At 48.4% G+C, this 18,533-nt stretch overlaps 1 protein-coding gene across 2 annotated transcripts; it reads right to left on the reverse strand.

Annotated features, from left to right (window-relative positions):
• Positions 1-18,495, reverse strand: Pmf1 (polyamine modulated factor 1). 2 transcript variants are annotated; one of them, XM_034500060.2, is made up of 5 exons: positions 18,280-18,495; positions 5,806-5,911; positions 5,322-5,422; positions 1,814-1,948; positions 1-465 (listed from the first exon to the last, which is right to left on the reverse strand). In XM_034500060.2, the coding sequence occupies exons 1-5, from the start codon at positions 18,429-18,431 to the stop codon at positions 426-428; spliced, it is 534 nt and encodes a 177-aa protein (XP_034355951.1). In that variant the 5' UTR covers positions 18,432-18,495; the 3' UTR covers positions 1-425. The 2 variants fall into 2 exon arrangements, with proteins under 2 accessions (XP_034355951.1, XP_034355950.1); XM_034500059.2 differs by having other exon boundaries at positions 1,814-2,009; positions 18,280-18,489.
• Between the last annotated feature and the right edge of the window lie 38 nt (positions 18,496-18,533).

Raw genomic sequence — 18,533 nt, forward strand, 5'->3', positions numbered from 1 at the left:
TTACAGTTTGGTAAAGGAAGTTTATTTACGGATGTGGGGAGAACATGGCAAGGGCCCTTGGGTTAGCCAGCAAGGCAGCAATCAGTCGGGGAGAACATGGCAAGGGACCATGAGCTGGTAAACAAGGCAGCAATCAGTGAAGAAAGAAACACAACCCAAATCCAGTCCAGGGAGGGCTGGGGAATCAGGAGGACATTGGGCAGTGCTGGCTGCAACTGCAGGAGACAAAGACTGGTGTCTGATTCGGAGGGTGGGAGTCCTAGTCTTGCAGGCAGATGATGGCAGGAATCTGAAGGCAGTGTGACCCCACTAGAACCTGAGCGGTGGAGGGGGCTCCGTTATCTCCTGGAGACTGGCTCCACATGCGCACCACAGAGCCGCAACTGCTCTCTGCTTGGGCCCAGTGGCTCCTCACTCAGGTGCCCTCAGCACTGACAGCAGCTCCCTCTGCTCTCTGTGTAGAGCCTGGAATCAAAGGAAGAGAACAGCTGTGCGGGGTGAGACAAGCATACCCCGTGTGCCAGGCCCCGTTCCAGCCTAGGTAACCCTAGAACAATGTGAATGTTCTGTGGCTCATGTCACTGGTCTTGGCAGGATGTGCCAGAACAAGGCCAAGTGGTAAGTCCCGAGCATCCGTAGGTATTTATGGTAAGCTGGATGCTCTGGCCACCTCTCCTGGGCCTCTCCACATTCAACAAGGACTCCCAAAAGTGGCCCCAGATCCTTTGTTCTCACTGGAGAAACTTAGTCCCCCTAGTGCTCAAATTCCAACCCAGGACCTAGGCATGTTGGGAAGTACTCTCATTGAGAACTGAGACAGTTTAAAGAGGCTCTGAGGCTCCCACACCACAGACACCCGATCCAGCTGCTGAGCTTCAGACACGGCCGGGATCACAGCCGAGCTGGAGCTATGGTTGCTGCAGCACTGACAGGTGGGGGACCATGGTTAGGACAGTTTATTATCCGTGGAAATGGCAGTGCTAAGGGACTTCAGGAGAATAGAGGGCAAGGTGGCTCCAAGTACCTAAGAACCAGCACTGGGAGACTGGAGGGAATGGGGACAGGCCTTCTACCTGCTGCTACCTCTGTGAGACTAGAGCAAGTTACAGCTCACTAGTCAAAGAAAGAGAAAGCCAGAAGGAACCTGGAAACCATGATCCTCAGAAGCAGGATAATCTATGCCTTAGAAAGTAACTGTCCACTGTGCATTGTATTAGACACAGACTGGGGATCTATGACAGATGAAGAGGATCTGGTAGTAACGTTGTCACTCGGGCCCTTCTTGAGACCCTTGGAACCGCATCTGGAGCCACTAAGAAGCCATCTTACCACCCCAGTCACACCTGCCACCTGCACCACCCAGCTCCACTGCCTTAAAAGTCCCCTTGAGACCAGCTTCAGAAGTCAGCTTTTCCCCAAGGCACACATGCTTGCTGCTATCTATTTCCATGTGCCAGAAGATGACAGATGCCTTGGAACTGGACTTCTGATGGTTCTGAGCCACCATATGAGGGCTAGGAGTGCACACCGTTTATGGACACCTGCACGCAGCTTTGCAGCACTGCACTGAGCGCGGGCTCCATGTGGACAGAGGTCCATGTTCATGTCCTTTCTGCCCACACTCACCTAGCAGCTGCACAGGAGCATGTGCCATGACTGGACTTCAGCACAAGCACTGAGGAGCCAACCTCACGGGTCCCACAAGGGTTCTGAGTGACTCTGCGGCTGTGGGCACAGCCTACTCCCGATGGGATCCCTTAGGCTGGGAGAGAGGGGCTGAGACAGGAGAAAATCAGCTGAGCCAAACACTTGCCTGCCATGTTTGCTGGAGGGCCTGAACCTGCTGCTGCAGCTCCTCCACCTGCCTGCGCCCGGCCAGGACAGCGTCAGCCAGTTCCTGGTTCTTGGCTTCCTGTTTTCGCACTTGTCGGCACAAGGTATCCTGTTGCTTCAGGAAATAGGGTGCCATGACACTGCACAGGTCTTTCTCTGGGATGCCACTGGGTCGCCTGGGGGCAGGGCACATGGGTCTAAGCATACAGGAGGCTTCTACCTCTAAACCCAATCAGCAATGGTCCTGCTTCAAGTCTTGTACTAGACTAGGACTTCTGGGATCCCTTTACGTCCTGAGCCTGCTCCTGATGGAAACTCTGGCTCCCTGTCCCTCGGCCTCCTGCCTAAAGGCATCCCTCCAGGTCTGCCCTACAGCCTGCTCCTCCACACACTCACCCATCCCCAGTACTACACAACTCTCCAGACCTTGCCTCTGTCCTTATGACCATGTGTCCAGGCTGGGACATTATCCTAACAGACTATGAGTTAGAGAGATCAGGGTTGAAGCAAAGTGACCTTTCCCAGATTGGTAGCTCCTCAGAGATACCCAAACTCTCAGAGACCCTGTAAGAGCTAGTAGGTGTAGTGAGAATTTTGGTTTCTTTAAAAACCCAGAAGCATTATAAAAATGTTTTTCCTGTAATCCCAGGTGTGGGCTATAGGGCTGTGTCCCAGCAGGTGCTATGATTTGCCTCAGGCTCTAGCAAGGGTGTAATCCTGCCAGCTGGTAAACCTGCAAGTTTCTGTGAGCGAGTGACATCTGGAATTCTGGGGACTTTTCAGAGGATATAATAAATGCTAGAGCCCCAAGAGTTGGGTTGCTTCTGTGGCTGGTTGGCTGGTTGGTGCTTGGCTACTGTTGGCTGTTGTTGGCTGTGGTTTGTCAAGTAGTTGTGGGCAAAGAGATGAAAAAGAAGAAATTATATATCCTGCCAGCGAAGGTCAAACTTGCCCTAAGGAACTTGACGTCCCTAATTGGCAGAAAGAGGTCTAATGATAGCATCTCCCCCTTGCCCCTCTCTCCTCTTTCCTACCTAGTGTTGGGGGCTGAGAAGGAAGACATAAGGGGTAGAAGAAAGAAGAACCCACAAAGTAGCCATAAGCCAAGGATGTGTGGCTGGACATGTGGATGGACGTGTGGATGGATGTGGATGGACGTGTAGATGGACATGTGGATGGACATGGATGGACGTGCGGGTGGATGTGGATGGACGTGTGGATGGACGTGTGGGTGGATGTGGATGGACGTATGGATGGACGTGTGGATGGATGTATGGATGGACGTGTAGATGGACATGTGGATGGACATGGATGGACGTGTGGGTGGACATGGATAGACGTGTGGGTGGACGTGTAGATGGACGTGGGTGGACGTGTAGATGGACGTGTGGACAGACGTGGATGGACGTTTCAGGGAACAAGACTAGTCAACGAGCAAACACTGCTCTATGGCCTATAAATTCCTTTTCAATTGTAAAACTTCAGCTCTCCTCCGACTGCTACACATTTCCTGTGGCATGACCCCCCCCCCCCCAGAATTAATAAATAAATGTCCTATTACAATTTGAGATGTATCCTCAGCAGAAAGGATCCTGAGCTTGGAGCTGCTGTTCTGGCTACTTGGGGGTTCTCTGGGCTGAGTGAGCCAGAGGACTTCAAACAAGCATCCACGTGGTACTTGACCTACAGAGAGCTACCTGAGTGGATAGTGGCCCCTCTGCTTACAGCACCACAGGGAGAAGGGCCATGGGCACTCTAGTCCTAGGTCACCTGCTGACCCCCAGCCTCTCTTCTCCACTTGCCTGTAAGCTGGTGACCTGTGGGGTCCAGCCTGAGTCATGTCATTATCATTTTTTTTTTTGTTTGTTTGTTTTTTGTTTCTCTCTGTAGCCCTGGATGTACTGGAACTTACTGTGTGGGCCAGGCTGCCCTGAAACTCACAAAGGTCTGCCTGCCTTTGCCTCCTGAGTGCTTGGATCAAAGGTGGGTGTAAAGACAAGAAGGAAGAAGATCTCCAGACTGAGCCTGGTGGTCCACAGTAATCATAGTACCTGAGAGGCTATGGCAGAAGGGTGACAGTTCACAGCCTACAGATCAGGCCTATTGGTGCATGCTTTGATCCCAGACAAATCTTTGTGATTTCTTGTCTACACAGTAAGTTCCAGGCTAGCCAGGGCTACATACTAAGGCCCTGTCTAAAAAAGCCCCAACAAGCATAAAAAACTTTATAGGTTGTGACTGGAGAGATGGCTCAGAGATTAAGAGCACTGGCTACTCTTCCAGAGGTCCTGAGTTCAATTCTCAGTATTCACAAGAAGGCTTATCACTGTTGGTAACTCCAGTTCTGACTCTGCTGCCCTCTTCTGATTGATATACCAAGCAAGAAAGTGGTGCAGACACAAGTGTAGGGAAAACATCATATACAGAAAAGAGGTCAGTCTTTAAAAAAAAAAAAAAGTCACAGTCAATCTGACCTAGTAAGTTCAAGGCCAGCTGAACTTTAAAAATAATTTTTATTAGCCAGGATGTGGTGGCCCATGCCTTTAGTCCCAGGACTTACTTGGGAGACAGAGACAAAGGCAGGAGAATCTCCATGAGTTGGAAGCTAGGTTTGTCTACAGAATGAGTTCCAAGACAGCCAGGGATATACAGAAAATTCCTATCTCAAAAAGAATAAATAAATAAATAAAACAGTAAATTTTATTTTACATGTATGGTGTATGGCTTGCATGTATGCATGTGTACCACATGAGGGCCTGGTGAAACCAGAAGAGGGCTTTGGGTTCCCTACATTGGAGTTAAGAATGGTTATAAACAGCTACATGGGTGCTAGGAACCAAATTCTGGTTTGTAAGAATAGCAGCCAATATTCTTGACCACTGAGCTATTTCTACAGGTCCCAGCAGAGGGAACTAAGTGAGACTCAGTATCATAATACAATGTAGAAAGAGGGCTAAGGTTATAGCTTAGCAGCAGAATCCTGCCTAGCATGCCCAAGACCCTACGCTCAATGCCTAATACGACAGCCTGGGAGCTGTCAGGTACAGGCAGGAAGCAGAAGGCTCCTGGAGCCCAGGCCATTCTGGCCGTGATGGTCTCTGGCCCTCCACTCCTCACCATGGTCACTTTTTCCTGCATTCGGCACACCAGATGGCCATGTTGTCCAGATAGCAGCTGTAGAGGGCAGCCTGTTCATTATTGAATCTCTGGCCTTTTCAACCACACTGAGTGGATACTACATACTTCCTAATTATTTGTTGAATAAACAATCAAAGCCATGTGTCTGGTCATCTAATCTGTCCACGGAGTCAAACCTCACCATCCCCCAGCCCCGCCCCCCTTCTGCTCCTAAGGCCCCAGGGGTCCCAGGAAGGCCCCAAATAGTCCTCTTTCAGAGGCCAGGAGTCCAGGGATTCAGATATGGGTGAGAGTTAGTCTCCTCCCAGACACTGAGGCCCCCTGCTGACAAACCCTCTCCCTGTTCTCACCAGGCTGGCTCTGCGTGGTCTTTGCCTTCTTCTATGATCTTATCCAGGGAGTTCAGGACAGCTTCTAGGTTCCCCTCCTCTTTGATTTCTGAGATTTCCTCCTGAGCAGAGAGGAAGAAAGACCTCATGCAAACCCTCAGTGGAAGCACAGAAACTGCTAACAGCACTTAGAAGATTTACACTAACTTTGATCATCCTCCTGAATAGTCTAACCTCTACAGTGTGTGGTTTTTTAGAACTAAGAATAAAATCTAAAATAGCAAACATTTATTAAACTAGTTTAATATTATTCCTAGTTTATTCCTCAGGTTATTAAAGGTCTCTTTAGAAGCTGGGGGTGCAAAGTGAGTAACACCTGTCTTGATCTGGTTGAGCACACACTGCCTTGACTGACAGACACCTTAGAAACATATTCCAGGACAATGAGAGCAGGGGGCTTTTAAGGTCTAATAAAAATGGGCCTTCTGACCACTGTGCCACTCACCCGGATGGATGTCTGCAACTGAGCCACAAACTTGTCATAAATCCACTGCGTCACCTCAGGGTTCAACTGGTGGAAGTGTTTGTAACAGCTGGTGAATCTCTCATAGCTGTCAGGAAGGAGACAGGCAAAGTCAGGATGATCAGCACCCAACCAGTCACCTCTGTGTTTTAACACAAGATTCAGTTTTGTCAACTGAGACCCGGGTAATGGCTGTGGATGCAGATCTGTCCTCAAAGGTCAAGGTCTACATCAAGGTCACACCTCCTAATCTTTTCCAAACAGCTCCACTAATTGGGGACCAAGCACTCAAACATACAAGTCCATGGAGGTCATTCTTATTCAGATCACCACAAACGAGAATGGACCAAGTTTGGATATTTGGTCCCTAGTTTGTGCAACTGTTTGAGGATTCTGAGGTCCTGCCTTGTTGTAGGAGGTCACTGGGAGTAGGCTTCAAGGTAGAAGCTATACCATTCTCAGCGTCTCCTTGCTTCCTGTTTGTGGATTAGACTGTAAGCTCTCAGCTACAGTTACAGCACCATGCCTAAATGCTTGCCATGGACTCTAACTATCCCTCTGGACATGAGCCCTAAAGTAAGTTCTTTCTTTTATTGGTTCTTTGGCCATGATGCTTTGTCACAGCAACAGGAAAGTAACAAAGACATTATTCAATTCACCACAATGACCTGCTTTTATCACAAGTTTTATTATGTTTGTTGATTTCAACAGGGTCTTGTGTAGCTTTGGCTGGTCTTCCCTGCCCACATGAATGTCTCTCTGGGTCTGGCTTACCTCACTCAGCGCCTTCTTTTGTTTGTTGGTTTGTTTGTTTGTAAGGACAAATCCTAGAGGCCAGATCCCACCACCCAGAATTGTTTCTTTACTGGAGTTGTAACCTAAGCACCTGCCTTCTCCACTCTGAGAAGCCAGCTGACTGACTGTCTTATGCCCCTGCAGCGGTGGGGGCTGTTTGGGGAGGTTTCTCTTTGTGAGGCAGGGACTAACACTTCAGAGGTCCAGAGGGTAATCTGGGTGGTACAGATGCTGCTGTCCCACTTGACAAGGGAAACTGAAGCTGGTAAGAATAAAGTGGTTGCCAAGACCATTCAGCCAGTGAACCATGAAGGCAGGACTTGGACCCAGACAATGTGTCCTTACAAGCCAGCATACTTTCTCAGTGCAGAGCTGGCTGGTCTCCTAAACACATTGAGAAGGTCAAGGCCAAGAGCCAGCTCTGTCCTGGAGAAAAAGGAAGCACAGACAGAATGGCCATGGGAGGCTGGAGTGGAAAGGCTCTGCCACCCAAGCAGACCTGAGGAGCACAGTGGGAAAGGCAGCTAGCAGAGCAGGCCTGCCGTCAGGCAGCCCAGCCATACCTCCATCCTCTCTGCCTGCTTTGCTTAAGAGTCCATACTGCTTTGTTCCAATACTGCTGTGGGGCATCTAAGTGCCAGCATCTCTTTCCACAAGGATATTACATTGTTTATAAGAAAGTATAATTTTATGTCTGGCCACCACATGGCCACGGCGCTCTCTAAAACATCACTTTCCTTCCCTGAATGTAGTCTTCAAGAAATCCACAAGGCATCTGAGCCATTCCCACACTGGCACCAGCTGACTAAAATACCCAACATGGGACTCTGTAGAAAGTGTCCCTTCCTGAGAAATGTTTCTGGGGTCCTTCTTCACATTATAGGATTCTCAATAACAGGAACCCCAGAAAAGTTCTCAAGTGACACCTGTGGGCAGAGTCTGCTTCACCCTTGCTGTGGGTCGTCCACTGCAGGAGCTGAGAACTGTGCCCGGCTTGCCCCGGATGCCTGAGTGGACTGTGAAGATGAACAGGATCCCTGATTTCTGAGCCACAATGACCCATTTCAATGCCAGGCAGCATCATGTGTCTCTCCACAGACCTCTTCAGAGCCACAGAGTGAGTGGCTGGCACAACTAGGAAGAAAACAAGATGCCTTGAACCCTGCTGTAGGCTGTGGACTGGAAGGGTTCCCAGCATCTGCCCTCTGAATTGTCCTTTTGATATCTGAGCACAGCCAAGGATACAAAGGCAAAATGTCTACCCTCAGATGGTAGGAGTCTGTGACACTGCTCAGTGCCACCTTCAAGTGAGCACCCATGTCAGCTGCTACTGAAAGATAAAAATTTAAGTTGACCCCCGAACCCTGTCCATAAAAGCAAAAGACATAAAAACCTGTAAGTCAAATACAGTGGTGCCTCAGTCCGAGGAAATTAGCTGACCATTCGAACAGATGGCCCTAACTAAACAAGTCCTGAGATTATGGTGTCAGGGTGCTATAGGCCTGAGATAAGCCTGACTATGCTTTGAACTAACAGCCCTGAGACAACTGGTGCCAGGATGCTATAAGCTTGAGATAAGCCTGACCCCTTTGAACTGGAGTTCACGATATATAGTGTGAAGCTAGTCCGAAATAGCCAACTATAAAGTGACTCGCCATCCATCTTAAGAATTTGAGATCAAATGTATCGATGACCTAGTGACCTGTTCCCCCTCCTTCCCCCTTCCCTAACCCCATCCCCACCTGGTTTGTAGATTCTCCCCTTATAAGCTGTAAGAATCTGTTGCTGGGGGCTGATTTCCTCTACCCCTTCGTGGGTTACGAGTGAAGGAGGCCCTAGCATGCTAGTTTTGAGTAAACCTCTTGCTATTGCATCAAGCCGAGTTTCTTGTGAGTGATTTGGGGTGTGTCTGCAGTTCTCCACAGATTGTGAGGTCCTTTACTCTTGAGATTTACACTACCCCCCCCCCGTGGTGTGTTCTCATGATATTGAGTGTCTTCCATCACTGTGTCCCCCCTTTTCCCCTGTTTTTTTAAAAATTTTTTTATTATTTTCATTTTAGTTTGGGTATTTTGCCTGTATGTATGTCTCTGTACCATGTCCATGTCTACTGGATAAAGAGGTCAGAGAGGACATTGGACCCTTTGGAACTGGAGTTTCAGATGGTTGTGAACTGCCATATGGGTGCTGGGAACAGGGCTTGGGCCCTTTGCAAGAGCAACAAGCCATCTCTCCAGCCCCTGGTTGGTTGTTTGGTTGGTTTGTTTGTTTTAGAGAGTCTCACTGTGTAGCCCATTCTGGTCTCAAACTTCTGAGCTCCAGGATCCTCTGGCCCAGCACAAGGAGCTACATACAGGTGAAGCTACAACTGTATTGCCTGGCACGAAGAAAGCCCAGGTTCAATCCCAGAACTACAAAGACCAGCTCTGGTGGTATCAGCACGTGATCATAGCAATCAGGAGTTAGAAGCTGAAGAATCAGTTCAAGCTGAGGAATTATCCTCAGCTACATAGGAGTTTGAGGCCAATCTGGGATACATGCCACCAGAGAGAGAGAGGCAGAGAGAGAGACACACACAGACAGAGACACACAGACAGAGACACACAGAGAGACAGAGATACAGACAGAGACACACACATACAGAGAAAGAGAGTCGGGGGAGGGGGGACAAACAAATCAGGTATACACCCTTAAAAACAAAAACAAAAAAAACCAAAAACTGGGTGGTACACACTTTTAATCCCAGTAATTAGGAGGCAGAAGCAGGTGGATTTCTGCAAATTCAAGGAAGGCCAGCCTGGTCTTAACGAGTTCCAGGATATCCAGGACAGTAGAGACCCTGTCTCAAAACAAAAACAAAACAAGAAAAGTTTAAAACCTCATACTAGAGCTAGGGACCTATCCCAGTTGGGAAAGTACTTGCCTAATACACAAAGCCCTGCACTCGGTCCCCTGTACCACACGACACAAAGCATGATGGCACTTAGGTGCCATCTCAGGAAGCAGAGGCAGGAAGATCTTTTAAATGAGCCTAGGCTGTATGATACCCCTCTTAAAACAAAACCCCCAAACCCAAATGACTAGCTAGGTCTGGTGGTGGGATCTATAACCTTGTCACACAGGCAGTAGGAGAATCATGAGTTCAATGCCACACTGCGCCACAAAGTGAGATCTCTCCTCAAAAACACCACCACCAACAAAGAAATCCACAAACTAAGATTTAAAATGAGCTTTCTAGTGTTACCAGGAAACAGGAAGGTGGGGCCTGAGGCCTCAGGGCTTCCAAAGTGACTGAACAGTGTCCTCAATACATAATAGCTTTCTGAATTCCACTGTGATATATTCAATTTTTCTTTTAAAATTGAGATGGCTCAGCAGTTAAAAGCACTGACTGCTCTTCCAGTGGTCCTAGGTTCAATTCCCAGCAACCACATGGTAGCTCACAACCATCTATACCAGGATCTGATGCCGTCTTCTGGCATGCAGGTGTACATGCATATACATAAAATAAATCTTTTTTAAAAAAGTATCTACACACAGTTGATGCAGGAGGATCTGCTGAGCCAGGGAGTTTGAGGGCAATACAAGCAAAGCCTTTCTCCTCTTTCTTTTGGTTTTTGCAGGACTGGGGGTTAAACACAGGTCCATGAGAATGCTAAACAAGTGTTCCTCATCCCTTGAGCTATAGGTCCAACCCCCAAAACCTATATCTTAAGAGAAAGCATTTCTAGCCAATACACATAATTCCAGCACTCCACAGCTGAAGCCAGGAGATCAGCGTCTCACCTCTTCAGCTGTGAACAAATGTGAAAGCAGCCTGGGTTACATAGAAACATACTGTTTCCAAAAACAAAACAAAATTAAAAAACAAGTAAGTAAAGGCTGATTGTGGTGTGCATGCCTTTAATCCCAGCATAGGTGGGCAGATCTCTGAATTCCAGTCCAGCCAGGGCTACACAGTGAGACCCTGTCTCAAAAAAATAAATACATAGAAATTCCTGAGGCCAGGGCTGGAGAGATGGCTCAGTGGTTAAGAGCACTGACTGCTCTTCCAGAGGTCCTGAGTTCAATTCCTAGCAACCACATGGTGGCTCTCAACCATCTGTAATGGGATCCCATGCCCTCTTCTGATGTGTCTGAAGACAGCTACAGTGTACTCATATACATAAAATAAACAATTCTTAAAAAAAAGAAATAAAGAAATCTCTGAGGTGGATACAGTGGCTGACTTTAACCCAGCATGTTTCCTCAATCTGTAATGTGTCATCTGAACTCACTGAAGCAGTGCTTCATTCTCTTCCCTGAGCACCCAGGATAAGGAGGAGTGCGCGACTCAGTGGTGTAGCACGTGCATGCAGTAACCCAGAAAGTGAAAACAAAGACTCACTGTGAAGGAGCTCAAGTTTCACTTTGCAGAAACTTAACTTCAGAGGCTGGGGAGATGGCTCAGCTGGTAACATGCCTGCCCCGCACACAATAAGAATGTCTGATACCCAGTGCCCATGTAAAAAGCCAGAGAGAGTACAGAGCTGGGCACGGTGGCAGATGCCTATAATCCCAGCACTTTAAAAGGCAGAAGAGGCCTCTATAATTCAAGGCCAGTCTAGTCCACATAGTATAGTACAGTTTCAGGCTATCCTGGGTGATATAAAAAGACTATGTATTTTGAAAAGGGGAGGGGTGGGTGAAGTGGGGTGGGGTAGGGTAGAGTGGTTGGCAGCAGATCTGGACTTGGTAGCACACATCCACTGTAGAGAGCAAAGAAAACGAGTCATCTGTCAACCTGGGTTTTGTTTGTTTGCTTATTTTCGGTTTTTGTTGTTGTTGTTTTGAGACAAGGTCTATGTGATCGTGGTTGTCCTTGAATTCTCTATGTCCAGCTACAACCTACTGTTTTACACATATACCAGGTAAAAACGTCCCAGACAACAAACATGTAACACTCTTGGGCAGTGTCACAAGAGTACACAGTACCAAGGGAGTAAAAAGAAGTCCAGAAGCTGTGTATGGTGGGGGCACTCCTGCAGTCCTGTATCAGGATGCAGAGGCAGAGAGAAACACAGCGAGTTCTAGGTCAGCATGAGCCAAATGAGAGATACCTCAAAACTTTTAGCACAAAAAGACAGCAGGCTTCTTGATTCGACAGTTCCACCGTTTGCTCACCAGAGGGCAGCAGCGATTGATACAAAAGTAGTAAGGCTCTTAAAGCAACAGATCAAACTGGATATAAAATACTCTCAGGCTCTCCAATGACACCTGTAGTTACAGCTGCCATGATCCCTTAGAAGGGATTCTCCAGCTGAAGATGTAGAGAAATTGCCTAGAATGCACCAAGTCATGGGTTCAATCCTCAGAACTGAATAAATCCAGGCACAGTGGCACATACACTGAAGACTGTAATAATCTCAGCATCTAGAAGGTGGAAGATCAGAGGTTCAGGGCCAGCCTGAGCTGCACAAGACCCTGCCTCAAAAACAAATGCTAACAACTTACTGAGCGTTAGCAGCATGCCACCACAGCAGGCCAACCTTGCTGACACAAATCCAAAGCATGGCTCCAACTGAGCGAGAAGGTGGATGCTGGGGAGACAGCTCAGTCAGTATAACATGTGCCACCTAAACATGAGGACTGAGCTTGGTACCCAGCACCCATGTAAAATCCCCAGGGCTCAGGAGGCAGAGCTGAGTGGATTCTTGGGAACTGATGGCCTGCCAGGCTAATCTAATAGTCAGGTTTCAGGCTAGTGAGTGATCTTGTTTCAAAAAAGGCTGAATGGTGAAGCTAATTGCTGCCAAGCCTGCTGACCGAGTTTGATGCCTGGGGTTCACGTGGTAGAAAGAGATGACAGACTCGTGAAAATTATCCTGGTCTCCGTACACACACATAGGGAGATACAGACCAGACTTCAGGGAAATAAGCTTGAAATATTAGGGAGGTGGCTGTAGACTGGGCCGGGGCTCCATGAACAGCACAGGTCTGACTCAAGGGCTGTGCATTGTGTACACGTGTGCAAAGATGCAGTCGTCATGGGAACAGTCAGAAGACTGACCAGTACCTGCCTTGTTCTAAGCATTCCAGGTGAATTAGCTTACCAAGTCCTTACAGGAACCTTGTGATGACCGTCCATTACCAGCATCCCCAATACTCAGAAGACCAAAAACTGGTAGACGGAAGCCTGTCCAAGGCTGCTCAGCTGAGATGTCATGAACCGGCTAGAATGTACACTCCACCATTCAGGGAAGTGAGGGGCCTGAAACCAAAAATCTGCACTGGTTCACAGTGGAGGACTATTAAAGGCTGAAGGGACTGAGGCCGAGACTGAGACCTGCACAGGCGACTCACAAGGGTGGAGGTGGGGTACCACTAAGATGATGCAACTGATGCAACCTGACAAAAGCAGAAACCATGAAGACAGAGTAAGGGAAGATCTGGAAAGGCACACCTGCACTCAGAAATGAATTCCCACCATGACCGGATCATCTGCACCTGCAGAGCGGGTAGGGAGTTTCTATGGCTCCTATACAAACCCACTCTCTGTGTAGAGCTGCTTCCTGAATGCCAACCACCTTTGCTACTGGGTACGTTTTTCCTCTGGACTTCCAAGGCTGGAGGCAGAACCCCGGGCTGCCCAGCAGCTCCATCACTGAGCCCCACCCCTCACTCCTTGCCATTAGTTTAAAATGCTAGCAACTGAGGCACAACTGAAGTTTGCTCTTTCCTTGGGCTTAACCTAACTATATAAATCACACCCTGCCCAGGACATCCGAGGCCACAACACTGGATCAGGACATAATGAGAACTGAGCTTCCTCAGCTTCATGGGACCTATTCCTCTGTGACAAGTTGCTGCCTGCACCGTGTACTGGTGGGAGTCCTGGCTTTTCCCTGGATAGTACTAACTGGCCTTTAGCCTGGGCTCCACTAATACCACCAACCCAGTTTCTCCTGGCAGGTTCAAATGTCACAAGACACAGAAAAGAAATCCCTTGCTTGCTGCAGCTAAAGAAAAAGGCTGTTTCAGAAGGCCCAGGAGATTGCCAGGACAGAGAAGATTTCACTTTTGGAGAGCAGGCAGGGGAGTGCACATAGCAGCCATGCGTGACTACATGTCTATATTGTGAAGCTTAAGAGCAGCACATCTGGCAGTTGGGCCTCATCCAGGCCAACGAAAGGAAGGACAGCAGGACAAAATTTGAGGTCCACCTGAAGCCAGCATGTCCAGTCTTCCCACTAGTCACCGTGGGCCTGCCGCACAATCTGTCCTCCTGTTCAACCTAATATTTATATTAAAAATATGTAAGCGATGGGGCTGGAGAGATGGCTCAATGTTAACAAGTGGTTGCAGGAGAAGCTTGACCCACAGACTAGCCAGGCACAATACACACGTACCTGCAACCCAGCAATGGAAAGAGGGCTGTGGGGTTTGCTGACTGCCAGCCTAGGCAAGAACATGCTCACAACCAGGGTAGAGTTATAAAGGAGGATACTGGAGAACATCCGGTCCCTCTGGTACCTGAGTATGCACAGACACCCTTGTATACATGTACCTCACACACCCAATTTAAAAAAAAAAAAAAAAAAATCTGTTGAGTTATAGGGAAAACTAACCTGGGTTTTAAAGACTATACTGTTAAGGGGCTGGAGAAACACCTCAATTGGTAAACTTTTGGCCTGCAAGCATCAGGATATTGTAGTGAGAAGGACCAGGGGAAAAGTGTCAGGTCTGAGGACATCACATTTGCATGCAAGGTGTAAGCTTTGCACCCAGGCAAAGCAGGGAGTGAGGCAACCCCATGCTACTGAGAACGCTGAGGGAAAGACATGATGCAATCCTGAGGCCTGAGGCCAGAAGACGGTCTGGACTCTGATGCTGCACCAGAGCTAACAGTGGTGGAGGCTGGAGATAAGAGTAGAAACAAGAAAAGCAGGCACGGTCAGTGTGAACTCCCAAACGGAACAGTAAGGTGGTCAGAGAGCAGCTGCTCCCAACCATGAAAAGGACCCAGGAGAAAAGAGAGCAATCCACACAGAACCTGACTGCTCTGTGGGATAACAAATGGAGACATCTAGTACTAAGTGTCTGACATTCAGATGACCTGGGACTCATTCATTCCAGAACCATTTCTTGAGTATCCAAATGTGTTGGTCGATGCTGTGAGCACCAGGTAGGATGGCCATCCTACTGTATGTAAGGAAGGTGGACTGTCATAGTTTGCATAGCAAATGACTCCTAAAAGTCCATGTATTCAAAGTACGGTCTAGCCTTTGCTTCTCAAAGGTGCTGGAACCTCTAGGGGACGCCTAGTGGAAGGAAGTTAGCTCACTGGAGCTGGATGGCTGAGGGGTCTTAGACGCCGGCCCCTCTTCTTCCTGCAGGATGTTAAGAGCTGATGGCTTCCATGCTTGATATAAGCCAAAGCAACTGCAGACTGCAACTTCTAAACTACAAGCAAAAATGAGCCTTCCTGTTCCTCTAGCTCAGTAATTTATCAGAGTCAGAAAGCTGACACAACCACAGGACATGTGGAGTGACAGGACTCTAAGTCTTGAGTGCTGTGGTCCCAGGCTTCTGAGAGTCTTTGTTTAGGACTTCCTGATAACACACTGCTGGGCATCATCTTCTTTAGAGATTGAAAAGCTTTCGGATTCTGCTAGCACCTTTAGATCCTCAACTCTGGGGCACAATAACATCGCAGTCTATGAATCTCTTTTATTTTTACAATAGCCAAGTTGAGAACACTGAGATTGGCACCCACAACGCCTCTGCAAACAGACTAGCACTCCTCCTCCAGTTCTCCTTGGTCTATAGCAGAAATGCCCAGATTCAACAGCAGGTACACTCTGCTGTGGGGTCAAAGACACTTTGCTTCATGGAAAAGCCTTGTCTGTCATTCCAACCAACCGGGACCATATCGCCCTTCTGCTCTTCCTCCCTGCCTCTGGTCCCTAAGTTGCTGGGATTACAAGTGTATACTAATCACCATGCCAGGCCTTGAGATTTTCTTTATATTAATACCATGTCTACTCCAGCAGGGCAGAAACCTTGTGGCCTCTGTAACTGCTGTATATCCAGCAACTTACAGCTTCAGCACTGTCACCAGCAATGATATTTGTATTGTGAACATCTTGAGGCCCTGCAGTCAACAAGCAGATCTTTGCAAAGACCAGAGTTTGGGATATTGGTTGGAAACAGTGACTTTTATAAAACTGCAGGGGGGCAGGGGGAGGGGGGGAGCTGGAGAGATGGCTCAGCCCTTAAGGATACTGGTTGCTCTTGCAGAGGACCCAGGTTTGGTTCCCAGAACCAATGTGGTAGCTTACTGTAACTCCAGTTCCAGGACATCTGAGACCCTCTCTGGCCTCTGAGGGCACTAGGAACACATGTGGCCTGCACACACACACACACACACACACACACACACACACACACACACACACACACACACAGAGGGCAAACCACGCACATCTGAGAAAAAGAAATCTTTAAAAAAATTATCAATGCAAAACTGGACTCTAACTGAGGAAATCAGCCTCTCCTGGTTTATTCTCCCTCTGATCACTATACTCTAACCAAGAATACATCTACCATGAAGATCTGGCCACCACAGGGCCTGTACACATAAACTTACAATTTTTTTTTTTTCAAAAAGCTAGTTCTTTCCCACCTTTCAAACTTCATGTCATAGAGTAGCCCCTCCATCCACACGAGTATTCTGTACCAGGTCACCTGCCCTTTAACTTGGTTGTTGGTTTTAAAGAATTATTTATTTTATGTATGTGAGTACACTGTTGCTGTCTTCAGACACAGCAGAAGAGGGCATCAGACCCCATTACAGATGGTTGTGAGCCACCATATGGTTGCTGGGAATTGAACTCAGGACCTCTGTAAGAGCAGTCAGTGCTCTTAACCGCTGAGCCATCTCTCCAGCCCCACCTTTGGTTTTTCATTTATTTTCTTATCTGTGTTCATTATGCTACCACACCCTGTGGTTATCTTGTTTATTGTGTGCTACCCACTGAATAGTAACTTGGTTGCTTTATAGATCCACAACACCAAATACAGAGAAGGCAGGAAGGTATGTGTTAGGGGGTAACTGAGGAGCCAGATCACAGGTCCATGCAGAAGAAAACACAGCAGGTGTGATGTTGTGGGCCTGTCATCAACTACCGGAGAGGCTGAGACTGGATTATCCGTCCAAGTCAATAAGACAACTTATTGAGACCCTGTCTCAAAATAAAAAGTTCAAAAAGAAATATGTTTTTAAGACTTATCTAAGCTGCCAGACCTGAGTCCTAAGAACTGAACTTGGGTTATCTGGAAGAGCATAGAGCACCCTTAACCACCGAGCCACTTCTTCAACCCCAAGACTTATCTTCTAAATTTTATCAGTGGGGAGAGGGGGAGCTGGAGTCACAAATAGAAGTGACCTGGGTGTTGGATCTCCAACTCCAATCCTCTGAAAGTGTAGAAAGTGCTCGTAACCATTGAGCCCTCCATCCTTCCACCCACTGAAGATAAAAAACGCTTTAAAAAGGGCTGGAGAGGAAGCTCAGCGGTGGAGCACCTGCTGAGCACAGCGGCTCTAGGTTCAATGCCCCGTGGAGAAACACAGACACACAACAGAAAGCCAAGATGTCCAGACTGCAAAGAGATTGTCTCTCTGTGGCATTTCACTCTTATCCAGGGTCCCTCAGCCTCCAGGGTGGTTGTCAGGTTTCAAAACCAGGAGTGTTCAGGGCTCAGTGGTGGAGCACTTGTTGATCTTGCAGCGCACCCACATGGTTCATTCACATTCATCTGTAACTCCACTTCCAGGGGATCCTTCTGATCTCTGGGGTCATTAAGCATGTACGTGGTGCAAATACATACGTGCAGGCGAAATACCCAGACATAAACATGACCAAATCCAATTAACATTTTAAAAAGGTTTATGTTGTTCTTCTCCAAATCTCTCCCCCTAACCACCGATTGAAGAATAAACCAGACCACTGAGCTGTACCCCCAACCCGCATTTTAATTTTGAGATAGGGTCTGACTGGACAGGCTGTTCTCACACTCACGATCCTCCTGCCTCCATCTCCCGAGGAAGTGGGATTATAATAGTGGGCTACCGAGTCTGGCAAACAGAAATCACCGAGACCACGTTGTGAGGATGCCAGGGTGTTACAACATCACAGGCGGGATTCAATATCCTGGCGGGATTGTTGTGATAGAATGGGGGTTCTCGTCCTGACAGACCACACCAGGCCAGTACAGGATCAGGGGCAAAACTTTCCCATTAAAACCGTCTCCTTATGACTAGATTTAGTGCTCGCAAGCTCGCGCGCCTTTCCGCTCCAGCCAACAGTGCTCTCAGGGCGGCCGCGCGCGTTAGGCCTAGGTAAACAGATGACCTCCAGGAAAGGACGTCAGGGCCCCAAGGCTGCCGAGGGCCCCGGCTGTTGCACTGCGGGAGGGTGAAGAGAGCTAACTGCAACTCCGCGCCTTTCCTCGCGTCCTCAGAAGCTTGGGCCAACCGAGGACGCGGGGAAAGGCTTCTGTGGTGGCGCCCTGCTCAACCGCAGCAGGCCGCCCCACGTGACCGGGCCAGGAGGATCTCGCGGGATTTACGATCCCGGAGACCAACCCTCCCGCCACCTCTTCCCATTGGTCCCCACCTACCTTCTGTCGGCGACTAGTTTCTGGAGGAAAGTGTCTACTATGGTGTCGAGGAGTTTCACCCTGGAGATGGTCGTGTCACCTGGCACAGCTTCCGGAGGTGAACGTTCGGGCCCCTTTTCCGCAGCCTCATTATCTTGGCTCACCTCAGCCATGTTGAAATTGAGCCGCCAAAATGAACGGGTCCTGCAGCTCCTCCCAACAGGACCTCCGATTGGAGGCCAAGGAATGCCCGTCACTGAGCCGGATGGGGCGGG

Source organism: Arvicanthis niloticus, chromosome 4, assembly GCF_011762505.2.
Source record: "Arvicanthis niloticus isolate mArvNil1 chromosome 4, mArvNil1.pat.X, whole genome shotgun sequence".
Taxonomy (NCBI): domain Eukaryota; kingdom Metazoa; phylum Chordata; class Mammalia; order Rodentia; family Muridae; genus Arvicanthis; species Arvicanthis niloticus.

Excerpts from the sequence above, each read along its gene's own strand:
- Pmf1 (XM_034500059.2), bottom strand. The coding sequence starts at position 18,431 with ATGGCTGAGGTGAGCCAAGATAATGAGGCTGCGGAAAAGGGGCCCGAA. Across the intron at positions 5,912-18,279 it reads AAACTAGTCGCCGACAGAAG|CTATGAGAGATTCACCAGCT; the intron begins GTAGGTGGGGAC and ends CCTTCCTGACAG. Across the intron at positions 466-1,813 it reads CCCTCCAGCAAACATGGCAG|GCTCTACACAGAGAGCAGAG; the intron begins GCAAGTGTTTGG and ends CTTTGATTCCAG.